The sequence below is a fragment of the Anas platyrhynchos genome, chromosome 7, assembly GCF_047663525.1.
Source record: "Anas platyrhynchos isolate ZD024472 breed Pekin duck chromosome 7, IASCAAS_PekinDuck_T2T, whole genome shotgun sequence".
NCBI classification, from domain to species: Eukaryota; Metazoa; Chordata; class Aves; order Anseriformes; family Anatidae; genus Anas; species Anas platyrhynchos.
Genome location: NC_092593.1, coordinates 12,254,697 through 12,277,280, shown reverse-complemented (window position 1 = coordinate 12,277,280; position 22,584 = coordinate 12,254,697). Strand labels below are relative to the sequence as shown.

Sequence of the window (22,584 nt, the reverse complement as noted above, 5' to 3'; positions counted from 1 at the left end):
CTTTGTATTTCACTGTGTGTTGGAACAATGCCCTGCTTCGCTACAAGTGTAAATGGGACCGAACAATGCCCTGCTTCGCTACAAGTGTAAATGGGACCGTAATGACTGCTGCTGTGCAGCTGCAGAGTGTGGTTGCTGCTGATTAAGCTATGGCAAAGCAACATCCCACCAGGAAGGCAGGGAGGGAGGGGCAGGGTCAGAGCTCTGCCTGAGGGTCCCTATTTTTACAGCTGAGAGGTCCCTTACTTCTTAGTACATTCCTATGTATTCTTACACTGACAATACCATGCCCTCAACTATTGCCAAGGCCTTCTACAGCCACTATATTTCAAAGGAATCACTTGGCTGTGAAAAAAATGAGTTTTCAGTTCTTTTAAGAGCAATCTAGCAAGGAATTATCTTGTTGTATCCAGCTCTTTTTTACCTTTGTGCTTCGCTTTTGGGGAAACCTGTTTGTTCTGAGTGCAGATATGTAATGTTCCTCACCTGCCTGAAAGAGCACTTCTGCCTTTTGCCCTTTCTGTCTGCACCTAGCACACCCCTTCTTGTTAACAGAGCAACCAATAGTCAGACCACATGGTAGTGACTTTGATCATTTTACCAATAAATAAATAACCCCTGCCACCTTTTTATATTTTTTACTTTTTCCATTGGGCCAGTTTTCTGTTGGATCAGCTTGAATGGAAAAGGGTTAGGAGCGAGAATGCCCTTTTCAGCTGGAATGTAAGCAGCCAGCTCAAATCACAACAATTCACTCTCAGCTTTCCTGCATGTGTATTTCATACATTTAGGAAAGGAACAGCCCAAAGGTTTTGCAGTAAGCCAAAAACATGTTGATCAGAGAAGTGCCTTAGCAAGCATTTGTTGCTATTGAAAAGTACCAGACCATATTTCTTTGCTTAATGACAGACATTAATCCTCCACTGAAATTGCCAGAATTATCCAAGCTTAATCTGGCTTTAGAAGTTTAAAATATAGTCCAAACTATATAAAAATGAGGCATTATGACCAAAAAAAGGAGCTGGAAAAAAAATATATATATCAGTACTGTCCCTTTGGCTTTTCCTTTGTTGTTCAAACCACTAAAGACATTCTTTAAAAAAAAAAAAAAAAAAAAAAAAGTCGATTTTTTAAATTGGTGACCAAAATGTGAATATCATCCCATTACTTCCACCCACTACCATTTCTGTTTTCAGTCCAGTTTCCTAATGAAATGAGTCTTATATGTTCCTGCTGTCTAACTGTCTGCTTAATCATCTGTTCATCCATCTGTCACTTCACATCAAGAACTTTTGGATCTACTAACCAGTGTCAACCAGATTTGAAAGAGAAGCAGAAGCCTCAGAGATGATTATGGTCCTCCAAGTTGTATGAAAGTCAACATTTGTCTACAGAGAGCCATTCAAGTGAGCAGTAACACAAAAATGGCTCCTTACTAGGAGAATAAACTAAAGAATGTTCTTCTCTATGTAGGAATATATTAGCAACAAATTTTGGCAAGATCATGGAATGGCTCTGGTTGGAATGGACCGTAAAGATCATCAGACTCCAGCCATCAGGATAAGGTTGCTTCTGAAAATATGACTACAATTAGTAGGCCTAATGCAGACATGTAAGGCACTATTTAAGCACCTGTTGGAGAGATCTAGCACTGCTTATCAGTGCACGTCAAAGGCTCTGACTACCTTTTAGAAAGGCTAAGCCCCCAGGACAGGTTAGGAAAGGGATGGCTGAGCAATGCTAACAGTAATGGTTGGGATTTATTTTCCCTAATTATAATCTCCAGAAATCTAGGCCTCTAATCTATGCTAGTAGTTGGCTTAAGTTGGGTAAATTGGCTTCTTGGCTGATAAGAATGGAAGTTCCCACTCCCTCCCCCAGAATTCATCACACTTCTGCAGGAGCTGAATGGATTTCCCTGCAAGAAGGGGTGTCCTTCCTGCAGCACCTTCAGATATAGCATAGATTATGTAGGCTCTTTTCTAGTGGCTAAACGTCTCATCAGGCTAGTTATTATCTCTCCACCTACATAGTACTGACTGTTCATTCTTCATTAGGAGAGAGGAACATTATTAATTAATTGCTAATGAATCTCAAAACAGTGTAAGTCCCTCACTGAAAAATATTCAGTATATGGTTTCAATGCAGGTTGTTGGTGTTTGTTTGTTTGTTTGTTTGTTTTAATGCTCAGCTCTGTTAATGTGTTCAATATTCTATTTGCCAAATAAAGCCAGACAACTGTCCAAAAACAATGGACAAGAGAGACTTTTTTCTTTCATTTTTTTTTTCTCCCAACAATTATTGCACTATCTGTCTAGAATTCCTCAGATGAATGATAGATGCTGAAGAATTTTTGTTAAAATTGCTCAACTCAATTCAGACAGATTGGACTAATACATAAATGCTTTTCAAATAACAAAGCAGGCTTTGTCTTTTTTATTGCAGCAGATAGGCAAAAGAAATCTGCATGTTCATTGCAGAATCCTTGGAATATGAGAAATGTTGTTACCCTGAGCTATACTTGCCTTGCAAGTTTCTAAGGTATCTTATTTATTCTTATCTTTTGTTTAATTTGTTCAATATTTAAAGCATTTCAAAGATTGTTTCCACTACAGATATCTCTACTAATAATATTAACCTCATCAGTGTTCCAGGAAAGATCTCTGTGTCCCTAAAGAGCATATGCTAAACTTCCTGACATTTCCACTTGCAATGCTTAGTAGACAAGCACCTTAGGCAAGCATTGGTGTAGGAGCTGGATGTAGCTGAATACAATTCATATGAAATAAGCAGGGGAACAGAGCACAGCCATCTCCTGTTTTCAAGAATTATCACCTGTAGAACTGCTTAGCTACAAAATATTGGTGGTGAGAATGAGACATAAAGGAAGAAACCTGCCCATGTTGGGAAAATTATTATACTTTTCTAAGGATAGTAGCTGGGCACTAAATCCTTTGAATTGTCAGGATAATATCTTTGTACATGACTGCAGGCTTTCAGCAGCTTCCAGGTGATTTCTAGGTCATATCACCTGTAATTTAAGTACAAGGTCAAATCTTTTAATCTCAAAACTAGAAACAGACATTTAGCAGCTTTAATAAACTAATGGTCACATTCCTTTCCTCTCATGTTCATGTTCATTAAAACAAGCTTTTCGCCAGCAGCAGAACCACTGAGACACTTTTGCTTTTGGATTTATGTCCCTAAATCCCACCACTGACATACACTGGCTCCCTTCCACAGCAGTTCTGCAGGGGAAGGGATAGGACATTGCTGCAGCTCGTATTTACCTACATGCACAACCACTGGAAAACATGTGGTGACTGGACAACCAGTTGCTGCAAACTGAGCTTAAAATTACGGAGTTCTTACTGCCTCTCCTTCACTGCTGGACTAATCTGGTCTCCCTTTTTTCTCTATCCTGCAGTTTCCAGGAAAATTGAGGCAAAAGTGTTTCTCTTTGCCTGCTCTTCCTTTAAAATCCATTGGAGCTGAATAATGGAGTCAAAACTTCTAAAGGCTGTAAGGACAGATAATCAGACATACAACAGGAACACCTACATTTCACAGAGAAAATCAGCACAAAAATACTGCCAAACATATTTGGTGGAAATACTTAACATACCAAACAAACTGCTTGGTCTGTCCTAGTTAGGGGGACTAATTTTGGCTAATGTTTGTTTTGAATCATAACACATCCAGGAAAAGGGTGTGTTTCAAATGTAAACTAAAACCTAATCCTACGGAGTCGTTAAGGTTATAAAATCAAGCTCATCAACATTAAAAAATACATAGATCCCCTTATCCTCTGATGACATCATAAAAAGTCCCCAGAGTCAAGATTGAGGCTGGTAGACCATGTAGGTACACATTAAAAGCACATCTTGGTAAATAATTACAAACACTTCAGAGGTTGAATTGTTTTACTATATCATATAACCAATTACACAAGTGAAGGAATTGTCAATACATCACCTCCTCCAAGAACTCTTTCCACTGAAAGGCTCCAGCTGAAATTTTTATGCATATGCTTCTAACATGTAAAGTTTAAGTCAGTGAAGTGTGCCTTTTCATTAGTTGTTTCTCAAGAATTAGATGTTAAGTATCTGTTACAGATTTTGAGATGGCTGTTCACCATATCCATCCTCAGCTACTTTGATTACCTGTGATCATTTGAAAAATTTGCAAAAAAAATCAATTGCTTTGCTTTAAACAATTGTTAATTGTTAATCAATGGCTAATCAATTTGCATTGCTTTGATCTCAGTGCATGAGCAAATGGCTGTTTTGTTCTCATTTTGAGTCAGCAAAAATGACTAGAGCTTGAAGTTGTTGACTGTGGAGGACAGTCAGGCAGAAATTATTTGGCAGATTCTCTGGATATTTAGTGTTTCTTTCAAAAGCTTCTCTATTGACAAAAAAAAAAAAAAAAAAAAAAAAAAAAGTAGTTTTCTGTTCCAATGTGGAGTGGGATGGTGGAAGAAGGAAGCATACATGCAGGAAGACTGCCTAATCATGAACTGTAGCTTCTGGTTTGATTCATAGCTCATTTGTCACTGCTTCTATAATGTAGCAATAATAGATCAATTTATCTTCCCCAGCAAAATGTACATTTGGAGTGTGAGCCAACTTTGTTATGGAGGAAAAATGTGAATTTAAATCTGCCCCTTCTTAAGGGGATACTGTCATTTAAATTCTCTTAGTGGATATACTGTGCTTAAATGACATCAGAATAAGTGGTTGATATTCAGGCACCCCAAGCAAATGAGAAAAAAATGCTTCTAGTAAGCAAAAATAAAACTATGTATGTGTATATATTTATATATGCATATATATATACATACACACACACAGGTACAGATATATATATTTTGGTTAAACAGAAAGGAAGTTTTCTTTCAAGTTCTCTTACGGGAATAAATAGAAAAGTTTGATATAACTAAAAAAAAGTCTATGGTTTGTTTAGATAATGTAGCTCTTTTAACCATTTTATTTTCTTTCTTATATTTTAGTTGATTTTTTTATTTTCTTCAAAATATAGAGTATCTGTTCAGTTTTAAGATTTTTTTTTTCCAACTAAATTTCCCAAATGTCATTAACACTTTCTCCTTTCCTCCTCTTATCATTAAGGTATATCATACAACTATTTTTTGACAAACTGACTTTTAGTGTATCTCTCCATCTCTGATTTTCTCCAAATATCAAGTGCAATTCAATTTAACAAATGAAGGAGAAATGTGGATGATGCCATTACTCCCTGAAACACTGGGGAAAAAAAATGTTTTATTTATTTATTCTAGAAAGGTACAAAATAATTTGATGACACTGTATACCAAAATCAGATCTGAACTATTAAAATTATGTGGCAATCCTAATCTAATTAAATTAAATCTAATTAATGTAATATGCCATTTATGCTTACTGTATTATACAGCTTGAAAACTCTTGAACAGACCATGATTTTAATTGAAAGAGACTAGATTTTTTCTTCTCAAAATGAACGACAAAGTATTTACTATCTGGGATAGCAAGGGGATTGGGCCCAGTGCATTTTTATTTTGTAGATGTTTTTAATCTGCATGATTTACTTTACACATGGAGCACAGTCCATTTACTTACGCAAAAGATCATGCGGCTGTTGTATCTTACCATTATTGTCATTATAATAATTTAGTATATAAATGGCAGCCAAATTATTCTGTCTCTTGTCCAGATTGACAGATGAGAATCTGTTCCTTAATTCTGAAAGAACAGCCTTGATGTGTTTCATTATCTAATGGGAGATGGTGATGGCTTTTTCAGCAGAACGTGTCAAATTGATGGGTTCAGGCTGATGACCCTTTTGGATAAGAGATGCCAGTTCTGCCTGGGCATTACACATTTAGTGCAAATATTAAAATATGTAATAACTTTTTTTTTTTTTTTTTTTTTTTTAATCCAGAGAGGCCTTAGTGTTATGCATCTGATATCATAACACAGGCCAGAGAGCAAACTGAACAATTAACTTATTTTTAACATTAAGTTTTCAGGAATTTGTTCAACTCGTTTTTACTCATGCAGCTGTAGTGAACCAGTTCTAAGTATAGCTTGTAAATTAAATCAGTATGCTAAGGTTAATAGATTAATGATTTTCTCATGAATGCAATGTGTTGGCAAGGCACAAACATAAACCAAAGGGCAAGGAGGACACACCACAGTTGCATAAACAATGGAGAAGTTAAGACTTCATTAGTTCTTCAATGCTAAATGTGTGGTAAGAAGTCTTGCATCAGTGATGACAGTAGAGACACATTAAGATCTGTTTTTACAGTCAAAAGGAGTGCTAACTGTACAAGAGCATACAACGAACAAAAAGAGTCCCTGAGAAGGGAGCAGTTAAAGGAAATAAAGTTTTATTTTATTTAAAAATTAAAACTGCAGAAATTATGTTAAAAGTTTTTAACAACAGCATAAGCTTCCTAGTGGTCTCTATAGATTCAAAAGTTTACAACATTTTAATGAACCCAATAAGGCACCTTACTACCACCCACCTTCAGTGGAAGCAACTGGACAACTGGATCAGTGATGAATGTTTTTGAACCCCCACTCAAAATCTTTACCTGAAAAGGCAGTCAACCTTCAAAATTAAGATTTTTTAAAATAAAGCAAAAGGACAATTTACTAGACTCCTTGTAGGTATTGCTGAGTAAAGTGTCTTTCATTAGCCTCAAGTTACACTTAAAAGTCACTTTCAAATCTATGATGTGTGAAAGATCAATCAATAAAGAGGGAAAATCCTTCTCTGCACTATGTTCATATCTGGCTTGAATCATGAACTGGATCTTAGTCAGTCTGAACATACCCCTTGTTTACCGGAAGTACATAGATGGATCATACTAATATTTAAGACAAAATAATTAAAAGTTGAATTCTCAAGGCACATTTCAGCCTACAGACTACTTACACATCTCTTGACCTCTAGTCAGTATCTGCAAAGCATATCTGTGGACACCAAACTCAGGTTGGGTTGTTCTTCACTTGTAAAAGTCCTACCAGCAGGAGTGTGGTTGTTTTGTTTGTTTGTTTTTTACAGAGGTTAGATGAGCCAATTAAAAAGGAAATCTTACAGCATGTTTTCTAGTCTGCATACCTAAGAAGGAAAACACTGCACGGTTCATCACTATGCACCATTTAAGTGGGTTGAATGAATTAAGCGTTTCTTATGCAACAAACAGGCACATCAGGAGAGCAAATGGGTTACCTAAGAAAAGCACTTAGAGACCTACCTGAGTGTAATAACCATAAGCAGACAGCAATGGAGCATCATGATAAGGGTTGGCTTAGGTTTCTCTGAATCAGAAGCACAAGCCTGTGGGCAGGAAAATCTGGAAAGGCAGAAGTAGTGCTGCCTGACTGGTGTCAAGTGGCCTTGTAAATTGTAGTGCAAAAGCTGCTTATCACACATAGATATCTGTATAGTTATTCTGCTTGACTCACCCACTCCAAAACTGCAGTATCTCTCACAGCTGCAAGGGATTCATGAAGATGAATCCCTGTAAGCTCATGCTTTTCTTTATGTATTCAATGCTGTTTAGCAGTAAACACTTGTCCAACTTTAGTTTGGAGTTTTATCTTAGGAAATGAAAGAGACATTGAGAAGTCTGAGGTAAGGTATATGTCATTCCATCAGGTTGCCCTTCTGAATTGCACAGCAGAGATATAGTACTTCATGCTAGTAGACTAGAGTTATCCTGTAGGATGATCTCCATGTTTTCCTTGTCAAATATTCCAAAAGTTGATCCCTTAGCAAATACAATTTTCTTTTCATGCCTTTTCCTTGTGCAAATCCATAATAAGCAAACAGGTAGGCATTTAAATTGCTAACTATAATGCTGGCTGAAAAAACACTAAGGCTGCAAGCACTGGATTTTTTTTTTTAATTCTGGAAACTCCATTAGCAGGTGAAAACAATACCTGAAATATAAGGTGATATTAAATAAACATATAAAACATATAATAATAATAATAATAACAATAACAATAATAATATGATCACAATTATAATTATATAATTATACATTGTATTATTTTACATAATTTTAATATATATATATATATATATATATATATATATATATACTTTATATATATATAAAGTAAATATAAAACATGATCTAAAATCCATGCTTTCTGTGCTGTGTGGGAGAGAATACCTACATATTTCAGGAACAAATATGCCCCTTCCTCTCACCATGTAAGCAAAATGTCCTGTTTAGTTTGTATCTCTTCACATAGTTATACTTCTAAAGTAGCTTACTGATAGGTCTTGCATCTTTATGAATACCTGAAGGGAGGGGGCAAAGAAGATAGAACCAGGCTCTTTTCAGTTATGCCCAGTGCCAGGACAAGAGGCAACGGGCACAAACTGGCACACAGGAGGCTCCATCTGAACACCAGGAGGCACTTCTGTGCTGTGCAGATGGCTGAGCACTGGCACGGGCTAACCAGAGAGGTGGTGGAGTCTCCTTCTTGAAGATCTCCAGAAGCCTTCTAGATGTGGTCCTGGCCAGCCAGCTCTGGGTGGCCCTGCTTGAGCAGGGGGTTGGACCAGATGGCCTCTAGAGGTCCTTTTCAAATGTAATTGTTCTGTGATCCTGTGATATATCTGGGTTATCCTAACACTTTGTGTCTCCTTTAAAGTCTTGTTTCCTGATGTCACAAAATTATGCCAAAACTTCACTTTTCATCCACAGAGTGTATTTGGTCTTTGGTACTGTGGAAAAGATCTAGAAAGTAAGACTTTAATGCATCTCAAGCATGAAAGAAAGGGAGAAAAAATTGTATTATTTTAAAGGGATGATCATAATTTTAAGCAGGGAGTGACTTATAGCTTTTAGTGACTCAGATTTGGAATTTAAAGAACAAAGGAAACTGTCACAACTGCCAGGAGAAATGTATAGCAAAATAAGGAGAGAGCTGAGCCTCAAACATTCTCACTGCTGGACCTGCCTTCTTGAAACAAGTGCTCCTCATCCAAAGTGAAGTGGAAGCAGTTTAAAATAGAAAAACTATCAAAATTAAAAAAATTCAAGTTTTATTGTAAAAAGTAAATAAATAAATAAATAAATCACACCTGGAGGAGAAAGTTTAACAGATTTACTGACAAATTTAGCAGGAAAAATCGTCACTGGCTACGTTAACATGAAAGCTACTTATACTGGCTTTTCACCTTTGAAGTGCTAAGCCAGAGATCTACTTGCAGTATTACAGAGTCAGAAACATTCCTGAGGCTTTCAGAGGCTGCTGTATTCTTGGCATGATTTTATTGATAAGAATGAGACAGGTAGCAATTGTCATTCTATTGCAAAAATCCTTATCTGTAAGTTTATGGACAGAACTGGAATTTGATGAATTTCAGGTCACGGCACAAAGGCATTTCTTTCCCTTCATTCTGGCTTTTAGAAACATACTTTCCAACAACAGACAATTTGATTTGTATGCTTTATTCTTGATTTAGCTAACCCATTCTGATGGCCAAGAGTTTTATGAAAAACAAGTTTTCCCAGGCTCGTTGCTTTCTGTGTCTCATGGTAACCAATGGCACTAAATAACAACACTGTCTAAACACATTCGGGACCAGATTGTAGCTATGGACAAGGGCCAGTATAACAGTAAGAGGAAGTTTTGTGGGGGCAGTTTAGCAATAGATAACACAAAAGATGTCCTTGAAATGAAGGTAAATAACCAAAACAGATGCAACAGCAGTTACTGAAGTACAGACATTTGAGTTCTCTGCATGTTAAGAAGAGCAGAATAAAGAAGGTATAAGAGGGCTCCAGCTAACAACATTTGCTCAGCTAAAAATTCTGTATGTTCTATATCTTTTCTGCTTAGGGAACTGAAGATCCAGTCCTATGGCATTGTAATTTATTTCCCATGCAGGCCAAGCGGAAGTTCAAAAAGAACATGCTGAGATTCTTGGCCAAGCATGTTCCTGTCTGGATGGTGTCTGTTGTCTCACCCCTACTCTGGGAAGATGGCCTCATTTGATGAGCACATGCCTTGCATTTTCCTGAGTCGTGTTTCGTGAAGGGTGATACCATTTCAGTCTTGAATGACACTGATACCTTTCCCCCACCTAGAAATATTATCATATTGCTATGTATCACATTGCTATTTTTGGACAAAGTGAAATCTCAAGAACTGCAAGACAGGCGCTGAGGGTCACTCTCTCTCCTCCATCATCCTTGCTCCATAACTGTTCTGGAGAGAAGACCCTGAAAAATTCAGGCCGTTGGCTGCAGTGTCCAGATACTCCAAAGGATGCAGCAAAAGTCAACAAAAGCCAGCTGAGAGGACAGTGAGGCTATTCTGGCCTGGTAAATAATGGAAACACAAAGGAAAAGTAGGACTCTCATCCTTGCAGTAAAATGAGAACTGTGGTGACTGAAGCCTCATCACAGTGCTAGCTGTTTGCTGAATGGCAAGGACATTGTCAGCTTAACAGATCAGTGCCAACTACATGATAGCTCAGGATGGGGCCATCACTCTTGTGAAAACTTAGAAAGTACAGTATTGCAATGAAAACTTTTTTGCAAATTGATGATATTGTAATCCATTTTCAAAAAGCACTTTGGTGGCAACTACCAGAGATAAGGCACCTGCTTGTTATCTGAATCTGAGAGACACATGGAAAGAACAGAAAAGAACTGGCAGTTACTCACCTACCTTTTTATAATTAAATGAATCATGATTTGATCTGGAATTAATGTTTGGAAACAAGTCATGTGGTTAGGGAAGCACTTTAGAATTCACACCTTTAAGTATTTGATTTCTGTAGAGGAGCTTGTTTTTTAGCATGCAGTACATATTTGGTATATTATGAAATACAGAGCAGTTTGACCTTGAAACAATTAATCTCTTCTGAGGCACATGGGTTTTGAATGGATATAGACATAATTAGAGAATTTAAATTACACAAGGCATGCTCAATCTTTCCATCTGGAAGAAAATGTGGGAAGGACATCTGTGGGAGAGGAAAGGCCTTTCTCTTTGCAGAAAAAAAAAAAAAAAAAAAAAAAAGTCCCATGACTGGGAAGAGAGGGATTCTTTGACTCTCAGCTCTCCTCAATATATTATAATCTGATATGAGACCAGTCATGAATAAGGAGAAAGCTTCTGATACTCTTACCCTTGTATTGGCTATCACACATTTAGCCAAAGAGACAGATATCAACCATTTATATCAGTACCACTGTTGAGCTTACTAGAAGGATTTGGAATTAACATTTTTACATTTTCAAGAGAACTTTGCTATCTGCTGTATTTACCAACTGGAAGAAAGAGAGGAGAGAGAAAGAGTGAGAGAGAGCGCTCACATAAAGCTAGTTGCTTTGTTAGGACAACAAAAGCATTTAGAATTGCAGAAACGATACAATAATTAAAAAATAAAATAAAATAAAATAAGAGTGTCCTGTCATAAAACTAGCATGGACAAACCACAGGAATTTATCACCTTCTCAGACACCCACATAATTCAAGAGTACATGAGATGATACCAATGACATGAGATAAAGAGCTGAAAATAAGATGAGATTTGTACCTGGATCATCTACAGAGAAGCTAACAAAGAAATACTCATCTATGTGAATTTACTTTCAATAAAGTAAAAAAAATATTATAAATTTTTCAAAATTTTCAAAATTACTATTTTTCAAAAATAAATTTTCAAAAAAGAAAATACTTTTCAAATAATGAGAGAAAAATACTCACTGTTTTTTAGGATTTTTTTTCTTCTTCACTCCAAAACACTGCCTATTCATTAGTTGTTTTGGATATTTTTTGTAAGTTCAATAATTAAATAATCAAAATACAATTCAAATTCTAACTGCTCTTTGAGCACCTTACAACCTTTTAGACCAACTTCTTACACCTTGAAAGGACATGTCAGATACTTCTCTTTTGCTTTCAAATTGCAAAACTATGTATATGTTTTTAAAGAATTATAGTCCAATAAAGAAAATAATTTGATTTATCAACACAAAATTCAGACTTACTCGAAGCAAGGACTGTTTTTCACCACATGCATAACGGGATTTTCTTGATTCCAGATGTAGGTTTAAAATAAAATAAATGCTAAGATTAAAAAGAGAATATTCCAGATGAATAAATACTAATTAAATCAATAGAGCTAAATTAATTTTCAAGATCCAGATCATAGCCTAAAAGCCATAAACAGGAAAATAAATAGGTGTCAATATTTCTTTTTCCAAAAAACTACCTTTCTGAATGTAATCACAGTACCTGTACACTCTTAATTTAATCATTCACTGGAGGATGTTACAGGTAACTGCTCATAATAAACAGTAGGTGTTTCCCTGAGGGCCAGGGTAGTTTGCATAATGTGCTAACTGTTTTTTTTCTAGTGTTATAGTGAAAGAAAACTATTACAGTACAGCCAGTTCTAATGAGATGTTTCATAAACGTCTTTTGCTAATGAGAGATCTTGTTTAAGTTCTGAGTTTCAGAGGTTAAAATAATACAGCACCACTAGAACAGCTGATGCTGTTACATGTAATCCAAGTCCTTTTTTTTTTTTCTTCTTCTTTAATTAACTTTTGTATCTTCTGATCTATTTATAGATGCAGACATCGAGAACTCCTCAGCTGGAGCAGATGTGGCTGTTATTGGAGGTAAGTAGCACATCATACTTAGCGGCACCATTAGAATTAAAACAGCAGGATGGTTGGTTTCTTGCATTTTGCAAACCCCCTACTTTGCTGACAAGACAACAGGAGCGGCACAATTAGAGTTAATTAGGCCAGTGGGAAATCTGCTCCCAGAGGGGCTATTGGCAAGATAACAAGATGAGATAATGAGCATAAACCATCGAGCAGTACCACCCCCATCCATTCCTTTTAGACAAGAATCTAAATGTCCAGTAGCAAAGTCAACCTCTGATATTGCTCATCATTCCCTGGTCCAAGACTATCATATAATACAAAATTGGTGTGACATCTTTGATTTGAATCACACTAACTCACACCAACGGACCCTTTATTCTTACAGAACATACCACAGAGCATTTCCTGGTGTTCCATTAAAGCTCCCTCATGCATTTAAACTAAATACAGTTGTCAGGATAAATGAACAAAGCTATGTTCACAGAGAGAACCCTGTCTTTTCACTTTTATTGTGTTTGTTCATTTCCATGCTAACGCACTAATTTCAGCCATTCACAAGGGGGTATACCAATCATTAGTGCAAATTGGAGAGGTTCTGTTATATTTCCCTCAGGTCCCATCTCCTGTAACTTTAATTTCAGCTTTCTATGAACAAGTAGCAGGTAAATTGATTTGTACTTAGTCCCCTAGGCTTATTAATATTGTGTTATTTCTAAAGCCTATTAAAGCCTCTTGTGTCAAGGGATACCAGTGAGGTCCTAAAAACTGATGAAGCCCCCAGTGCAACTAAGATATTATTGTAAACTTAAAGTTCTCTGTATGTGCAGTTTAATTTCTGCTAGCAATAACTTCACATTCCAGAATCAGGCACCATAAAATCTGTGGGATAGCATTGCAAGCATATTTTTTAAGATAGAGTTATCATTTCTGTTCACATTGCCAATGTTCTGTTCAGTCCCCCATCTTCATGTCAATAGAATATCTAGACTTGGTTACTGATGCTGATAAATTGAAAGCTTTGGAGATACCTGCTGCTGACACATATCTTGAACACAGGGGATGGAAGAGATGCACTCTCTACCCACCCTTCATTGTCACTGCAGAATAGCAGGCCTTTCCATTCATCTGTCCAAATACAGGCATTTGTTTCTAGAACAGGAATCAGCCCCTCCGGTCTACTGATTGTAGAAGAAGCCCAAGAAAACTAACTCAGATGGAGCCTCCTGTACTGTAGATGCCTACAGTTAATCAAATGAAATCCTACCTATTGCATCCTCACAGCAGCCTCACACTCTCCACATTTTTTTATTTTTTTATTTTTTTTCCCTAGGCTTATCCTATTCTGGTGCTTCTTATTGTGTATTTCTTTAATATTTGGTTTACTTCTTTAATCCCCTAGTCCTGGAGTCACAGGAACATAGAATCAGCTCAGTATTGTGTACTTATATAGAATTATAAGCTTATATAGCTTATTGTTATAATAATATAATAATATAATTATTATAATAGTAATTTATATATAATAATAATAATTTAGTTTATATAAGCTAAAGAGCTTAGAAGCACATCCAAGTAGTATCTAAAAAGTGTTTTAAAAAAAAAGAGAGAGAGAAAAAATAAAAAAAAAATGTAAAAATCATAGAAGTTCAATAATCTGCTTCATAATTCTTTATCTATCTTTTGGATTCTTAAATGATCAATTTGATCTGAGAGGAAGGATATAGACCTTGTAGTTTTTTAGCTATCGTCTTATCCGTGGTGTCTCTTTTTCTGGACTTTCACCTTTCCTCATAGAACATGAAAAAAGAAAAAAGAAAAAAAAAAAAAAAGACACTGGGAAGAGAGGACATGAAGTGTTCTTCTAGCACACAATCATCCCTGGAGAATTACTTTCCTTCACTAGGAGTGCTTTCATTCACAGTTTAGTCCTACACACATTTAGGTTGCCTATGGAAATTTTTGTCCAGTCAACACATGGCTAGTTTTAGTTTTTTAGATTTTTTTTAGATTAGTTTTAGTCTGGGAGACAGAGAAGTTCTACCCATAACATCTTTCTCCTAGGTGTCACTTCCACATTCATTACAATACAGCTTTCTTAATTAGAGCACAGCATGAGATGGCAGCTCCCAAATATAAAGCAGTACTGCAGGCACATGGCTCCTGCTACTTGTTGAATGTCTCCTAAGAAATATTCAGTGGCCTTTACTCCTCCTGAAATTGAATACACTCAGTTGGGCAGGATCAGGTTTCCTGCAAACTGCCTGGGATATATGGTACCATAAAGATGAAAGAAACATTGGTTTTGCTTTAGGTTGTCATATTTCTTCTCATTGTGGAATGAACTGTGTAGTTCCAGTGAATCCAAGAAAATCAAGCCACTGATTTTGAAAGAAAGCTAGCAAGAATTTGATCTGCATTTCTGCAGTATGTATACCCCATCTTGCTTTTGACAGTGTCAGCTCATCAGTTTGTTTCATCTGTAATCCGTTCGGACCCTAGCCATTATAACATGTGAATATCTTGTGATACATAGACTTTCCCCTATCAAGTAACTGAAGTTGTGATGCCTGGCTGCAATATTCTGCTTATATTTTATTACTGACAATGCATTTAACTGGTACCTTTCTTCTAGGTGTGATTGCTGCAGTGGTATTTGTCCTCATTTGCCTATTGGTTGTGATGGTCCGGTACATGTACAGGCATAAGGGCACCTACCACACCAATGAGGCAAAAGGAACTGAGTTTGCTGAAAGTGCTGATGCTGCCTTGAAAAATGACCCTGCTCTCCAGGAAGCTGTGGATGAGAGTAAAAAGGAATATTTCATCTGAGAGGCAAGGATTTCCATGGAGACTTCCCCAAGGGAATCAATCAGAAATACTACATCAACAGAAGTGCTAAGAGATGGATAATATGAGGAAACAGGCAAGCATCCTAATTGAAAAGTATCTCTTTATTTTATCACTGGGTTGTTTCTTTCTCTCTGCCCGTGAAGAGCTAAATGCCAGATACTTGCCTGTTGATTTTATTAGCAACACAGCTGGTCACAGTTGAAATCAATATCAGATAAGAAGAAACAAAATCTCAGTATGAGTGATACACCAAAAGCAGATAACGATAGCAAATGTCAAGCCTTGACATTTGGTGGAAATAGCAGATGCCAATGGAAAACATCCTCTTGGAGTTAATGATGCATCCTATGCTGATATTATACAGAACTACCTGAAATTGAATTTGAAATGGTCAGAGAAAAAAAAAATCAACATTAAACTAGATAAAGCTGAGGCAGCTGGAACAAACAAGCTTTGTTGCCCAGATATCTCCCCCCTCCTCTTAAAAGTGCCATTTTATTGGCACAGGAGACTTTGTCTGTTGGAAATTTAGATGGGGGACTTTTCTTTTTTTGAATTTTTAGAATTTTAAAAACATAAAAGTCAAAAAGACTTCAAAGAAACAAAACTGTTGAAAACCATGGAAAATGTAAGAATGAAGGATTTATTTCTAACTTGCTCTGCATGGCAGCTTAAAAACTGCAAAATGTTGGAATTTAAGCTGTAGAAAATAACAGTCAGTAGACTTGCAAATATAATTCCAATTAGTTGGTAGGTTCCCTGCATGCATGCAGGGAATAGATGGGTATTAAAAGGTAAAGCATCTTGGTTTGAGCAGGCCTTTTGAAACAGTGGAGCTCAGATAGATTTTTTTCAAGTAAGATATTTTTGCCCAAGTATTTATTTATTTATTTGTTTTGCATTGGAAAATACTCTCAGACACCCACTTGCAAGATTTTGGATTTCTGCAAGAACAGGAATTCAGTTCTGGTGCATATACCGATAAATCTTTTGTAAGCGCAACTGTAAGACTGTCACAAAAAAGAAGTTTGTTCATCTGAATGCCACCAGCTTGTATTGATGTCTCCATCTGCATGGACTCTGTATATCCTTTGCATTGTCCTAGATAAGAGCGTTACACTGACCATCAATGCTTTAATATAAATAAATAAATAGATTAGTCACAGTGGTTCACATGAAAAGATCTTATTCCTTGCCTAAAAATCAGTGGTGATGAGTTTCTTTAACCCAGTAAGTCAGCTTCCTAATTGAAGTCCACAATTAGCTCCAGAAATAAGATAATTGTTTTCTGCACCTGCTCATCCCCATTTGCAATGGTTCCCTGGACTACTGAAAATAGAGGGGAAGAAATAAAAGATAAAAAAATAAGGAACTGATGAGCTCTGCTCGACTCAATATGTTTTTTCCTGTGATTCGATCTATATATATGTGTGTGTATATATACATGTATACACACACATATAAAATCATCTACAACTGCTTTCAAGACACACTTGTGATCACTTCTTGACACCAAAGCTTGAAAGCTCCTGGATACACCAAAGCTTGAAAGCTCCTGGATACATTATCGATGTTGGCCACAAAAATGTTATAGTGAAAAGACATCAGCGCAAGAAAAGACTGATGACCCAAGTGGGGATATTTTCATCTTTTCAACCACAAATGCAGTCTTTTCTTAGTACCTGAAGTAGATGGACTTTGAATTACTCTTAAAATACCAATACGTTAGATCTTGAATCTCCATGTGTTTGCATTTTAACCAAAGAATATCAAAATCCTGCCAATTTTACTAAATGCTTAAGATATTTTTTCATAACATACTGTTGCATAACTACATTCTATTCTGTGGCTAGTTCAATACAACATGCATGCAACCCAGCACTAGCAGAGCTCAAACATGACTGTTTTCTTCTAGGATACATTACTATTTTAATCTTTTTACTGCTTTTGAAAAAGGAATCTGTTTTTATTTTTCTGGGACAAGTGTTGGAGAAACTGAATAATCTTAGCTGTAAGACTGAGTTTGTAAAACTGAAGATTCCTGACCCTCCAGCTCAATAAGAATGTAAGTATTGGCTCTGAGGAGAGGGTAAATAGGGTGACGTGAGCTCTGCTGCATCTCTCACACAAGCCATGTGAACACCAAAAATCTTTCTTCAAAAAAAACCTTTCTTCAGGACCTATAAAAGACTGCCAACCTTTCATCACCTTCTTTCTGTACACTTTCTGTACACTTCTGTACACTTTCATCTACCCAGAGCTGCCTGATGTAGGTTTGGCTGTTGAAGAACATTGACTTTAGAGCAAGGTGTGAGGGTCATGAGGAATAAATTTCAGCTTCCCTCCCCAGTCATGAAATTCTGTTTTTTGTTGTTTTTGCTTGTTTGTTTGTTTCTTTGCAACTTGATCCTGATGCTTCTAATTTGACAACTGTGACATACCTGTTTCAATATGGGAAAATCTGAATTAGTGTCTCTTTTGGTGGAAGGTTGAGTATTTTAATTATGAAGTGGATTGAGACAGTGGTTAACTACACACGTTTGAACTACAGGAGTCAGATTTTCTGGTGATACAACATGAATTGAGCAGAACTCAGACAATTCTTACCAGTTCAGTCAATGCCAAACTTTTCTGTCATTGCTTTCCCTAACTGAATGCAACTACTGGTCTTTGACTATATCCCTTCTTAGTAGCTTAATTAAATCTCTTTATCCTACTTTCCCTATTCATCCATGCTAACAAACTGTACAGCAACAGCTTCCCTATCAGTAATGAACCACTCTGAATGTTTGCAGAGCAATGACTCTGGCATGAGCTACAGTTTCAGCTAGTTTATTTTTTTTTACAGTGTTCTTTTGGGTTCCAGGACTTTGTGTGTTTAGAAATGACTCAAGCATGCTGAACAGAGAAAAGAGATTTTTTTTTTGGGGGGGGGCAATTTTCTGTTTATTTGTATGTTGTTTTTTTTTTTAGGACAAACTTTGCTTTGTAATGAAGAAAGCCCATGACATCTGAATGACTGGCAGAACTCTAATGACTTCATCCTGCTTTTTTACTCATACAATAACTCCGCTGTCTTGAGTCATTCAATTTAGTTGTAAAAAGAGTGCATTATAAACTTCCTATTGCTTTTAGAACTAATAATTAACAAAACATCCGTCTGCAAGCAACATGCTGTGCTAAAGCAAATACTATGTACAACATCAAGATGTCTCGGCTGGCAGCCGTATCTTTTCATAAGCAATGATCAATTGATTTTAACAATTTGCTTCCTGAATAGGAGAAGTAAGGAAACAGGCTGCTCTTTTGCTGAGGGTCCAGTTGTCCTGCAACTCTCTGGTGCCACATTTCCCTAACCATGCCTTCAATTCTCACGTGCAGTCACCCAGGCTCCCAGCAAGATCCCCCTTGACTTCCTATGGCATCCCTACAACTGACCATTTGTTTGCTTATTCATTTATTTTTATCATTGAGGATGCTACGTCTGTCTCTGATGGCTAAGAGCCAATTTTCACAAAAGTTTTAACTTTAGACTTCCCATCCAGTGTCAAGTTTGATCATACCTGCCCAACCTGGTCTCAGATTGATTTACAAAGTTTACATTTGACACATTTTTCACAGAAAAGGGGTCTAAAACTAGTATTGCAAACTCTGGTTAGTTAAATTGAATGCCATAAACCTTCAGCATTCACTAAAAAGGGATCAAGATGATGATTCCTGAAGCAGGAATTTTGTCCTGATTCCTTAATTCTTAGTGAAAACTTCTGGAATCCCACCATGCACTGAAAGCTATAGCCATTTTTATGTTTTTGTTTTGTTTTGTTTTGTTTTGTTTTTTTCTTTTTTATGTTTATGTAATAAAGAAAAAAAAATAATTTCACTTCCCATATTCTCATATTCTATATTCTCCTGTCCTGCCTTAACATCTGGAACTGCATTTCTTGTAATTTTGTAGAATACCTGAATCCTCCCCTGCACTAAAACAACTGCCTATTAGTGCCAGCACCTGTAGCTCAGCAGGGTAATTCTATCCAAAAGCAGTTAGTCCCAATCAGATATCTGCCTACCATGTCTTAGACCCGGTACACATTTTTTTCTGAGGCGTGGCCACTGTCATTCCAGGTTTCCCTGGGGCCAAAGTGCCATTGCACATTAATGCTGTCCTGCAGAGGATTTAAACATTTTTATTCTTTTTAGAACAAAAGGACCAAATCACTTTGTGAGTCTATTAAAAATAATATCATAGGATTTCCTTAGAAACATCAACATGGATTTTTCTTTTAAATCAAATCTAGAAATCATTGGAAGAACACCACAAAGGAAAAATAAAAAGGACTGTTCTCATTCAGCAGGAAATGCACAAAAAAAATACCGTAACATTTATAGCAGAAGGATAAGTAGGATAGCATTGTAAGCCACAGCCTGCAAGGATTCCTTACAGAGTACAGGAAACGCTGATACAAGATGTAAATTAGTAAAAAGATACAGAGTGGGAGAAGATAACTAGATGCCAATAAAGATGGAGAGTAGTTTGTTTTTTTTTTTAATCAAACAAAATAGATAGTGCTCTTTGAAAATATCAAAGTGCATTTGTTGAAGGTAAACGCTGACAAAAAATTTCTTTGAATTATATGAGGTGTTTGAATTCCTTGCATGTGCCAGTCCAATCAAAAAATGTTAGAAAATAAACACCAAAAGAGCACCCTTATTAAATATATTAAGAGCTGTTTATTGCATTTTCTAAAATCTCTCTGTTTTTCACATAAGAAGGCTTTGTGTGCTTTGAAAATGCAGAAGCTTCACAGCAGCAGTTCATAAAAGAGAGAACACTAAAGAACCCCTGAACAAGCAAGGAACACATATTTAAGGTCTGGAAATTCAGGTAGTTAATAAAGGAAACTAATGATATCAAAGAAAAACTCAAATAGTGAGTAAAAATTCCAGCCATATTACAAAGAAATGAAATGCTTATGGTAGTAGAGGTCTTTCTCTAGTTCAAGATATTGTCAGTGACTGGAAATATGTAATCATTATTCTATGCGATGGTTCCCTGTGTGGCTGGGATAAAATTCCACTGAATTCTACAGAACAAGAATTTCACTGACTATATTTATTCTTCTTGCAATAAAATTGTATTCCCACCCAAGTCAGAAAGAAACACTCTAAATTAAGGTAGAAAACTTTAAAAGAGCTGATCTTTCAGTATAATCTATTTTTTTTACATCATTTTTCTGTTTTTTTTTTTCAATCTGTACATATGGTTAAAAAATCTGATATACTGTATTAAAGTCTATTTGAATTGCAGCATTGCTATGACAAGAAGAGCAGATACAGCATTCAAAGTATGGTTGTATGTTAAAACTGACTATAATGTTTGTATTTTTCAAAGCTATTAATACGCGGCTGTTGTAAATTACTTTGAATTGAAAAAAAGGCAAAAATATAAATAAATACATAATAACTTTATAATTAAAGTTGTTGCTTTCAGCATTTAAAAGACTGTTCTCATGCTTTTGTTTGCCTTTAAAATGTCATGAGCTTTTAGAATCACCAATTATATTGTTTATCTAAGAACGTAGATCAAAAAGGATAAGTAGGCCAGAATTTTTCTTAATAGTGCATACAAACTCTAAAAGATACACTGCTAGTGTTTGCATTAAAAAAGCAACAGAAGCTTTTGATAGATACAGGAAGAAGTCAAAATTCAAATAAGGAATCAAACAATTACTGTCTCTGAAGGAACACTGCCCCATGGATGTCAATGTGGATCTGTATGTTGGTTATCTAAGGCATGGTGTTTGTAAAAATTCTAGGCAGGCGCATAAACATTTAATGAATATTTACTGATGGATGGCTTGCCTTCCTTGCAGCTGCTATTACCAAGTGCAAACACTTTTGTTTAACACTTCTGTTTTGTTCTTCGTGTTTTCCATACTTCTGTTTTAACTTAGTATGTCCCCAGTTAAAGAATACAGAGGCTAAGCCTAGTGTAATATTTATTGTTATTTTGCTTCTGCCACCTTTTTTTTTTTTTTTTTTTTTTACAAAGATCATTGCTGATGGTGGGAAAAAAAAATAATAAAAAAAAAAATATATATATATATATATATAAAGGCTCTTAAGCAACATGCTATTGGGTCAAATAATGCCTCTAAATGGTTACGTCTTGCAGGGTACCAGAAAGATAGTGGATCATGTAAGTTTTAATATATATAAGCAAAGAAGTTGAGGTAAGAACAGCTCTTCTTTTGGACCTTTCATGTGCCACAGGACTTTCATGTGTAGGACTGCCAGCAGTAGCTGAATGGTTCATTAGCAGTGCTCTTGCTGGGATGACAAGCAGGGGGTAGAAGTACTGAAGAACACCCACTGGATCCTCCAAGATTAGCCAGAGCATATGATATTTTGACCTTGACTTCCTAACACATCTAACAATAAGATTCAATGTTAATGGAGGTGCTTCAGCAACCCAAATCTGTGATGGCTTGTACTGTTAACAGCAGCAGCACATGGTATGTAATTCCATGGAGACTAGCTATTGGCTGTTTGCCAAGAAATAATTAAAGTGTGTTGGGACCAAATTCTCTCTTTATGGATGATCAGTATTTGACAAGTTTACAGCTGAAACAAAGAGCTGAGTAAAGAAAAAAAATAACAAAAAAAAAGGAAGCCAAGTGTTCAGCAGTACATTACATAGTGACATTCGACACACATGTATGATTTCCTTCAAATCTCTTCAATCATCTATGCTGAACCTAGAGTTGGTACTGAATATTCTGACTACAACAAGAAAGAAAAGGGTCCAAGACCTTGCTGTAATCAACTTGTTTCCCAGCAAAGATTTTAATTAACATTTCTATTTCAGCTTAAAAAAAAAAAAAAAAAAAAAAAAAATAACACCCAGCTTTCTTCAGCTAAGAGAGGTTTTCTAATTTTTGATCTTTGGCTAATGACCAGGAAGACTTGAGTGGTGACTCAGTCTACAGTATCTTGGAAAAAAAGTATCTAATCTCCCAGGAGTATTGCTAGCAGATTTACTTGAAAGCTCTTTTCTCTGTGACATATGGACATGC

General features: G+C 36.1%; 1 protein-coding gene across 1 annotated transcript in view; it reads left to right on the top strand.

The window, feature by feature from the left end:
- Nucleotides 1–21,001, top strand: part of GYPC (glycophorin C (Gerbich blood group)) — a 34,989-nt gene extending 13,988 nt beyond the window's left edge. Inside the window, exons 2-3 of the mRNA XM_072040748.1 lie at nucleotides 12,620–12,670; nucleotides 15,294–21,001. Of these exons, the coding sequence (XP_071896849.1) occupies nucleotides 12,620–12,670; nucleotides 15,294–15,490 (248 nt within the window). The 3' untranslated portion in view covers nucleotides 15,491–21,001. The remainder of the gene's footprint in view (nucleotides 1–12,619; nucleotides 12,671–15,293) is intronic.
- The last annotated feature ends 1,583 nt before the right edge of the window (nucleotides 21,002–22,584 follow it).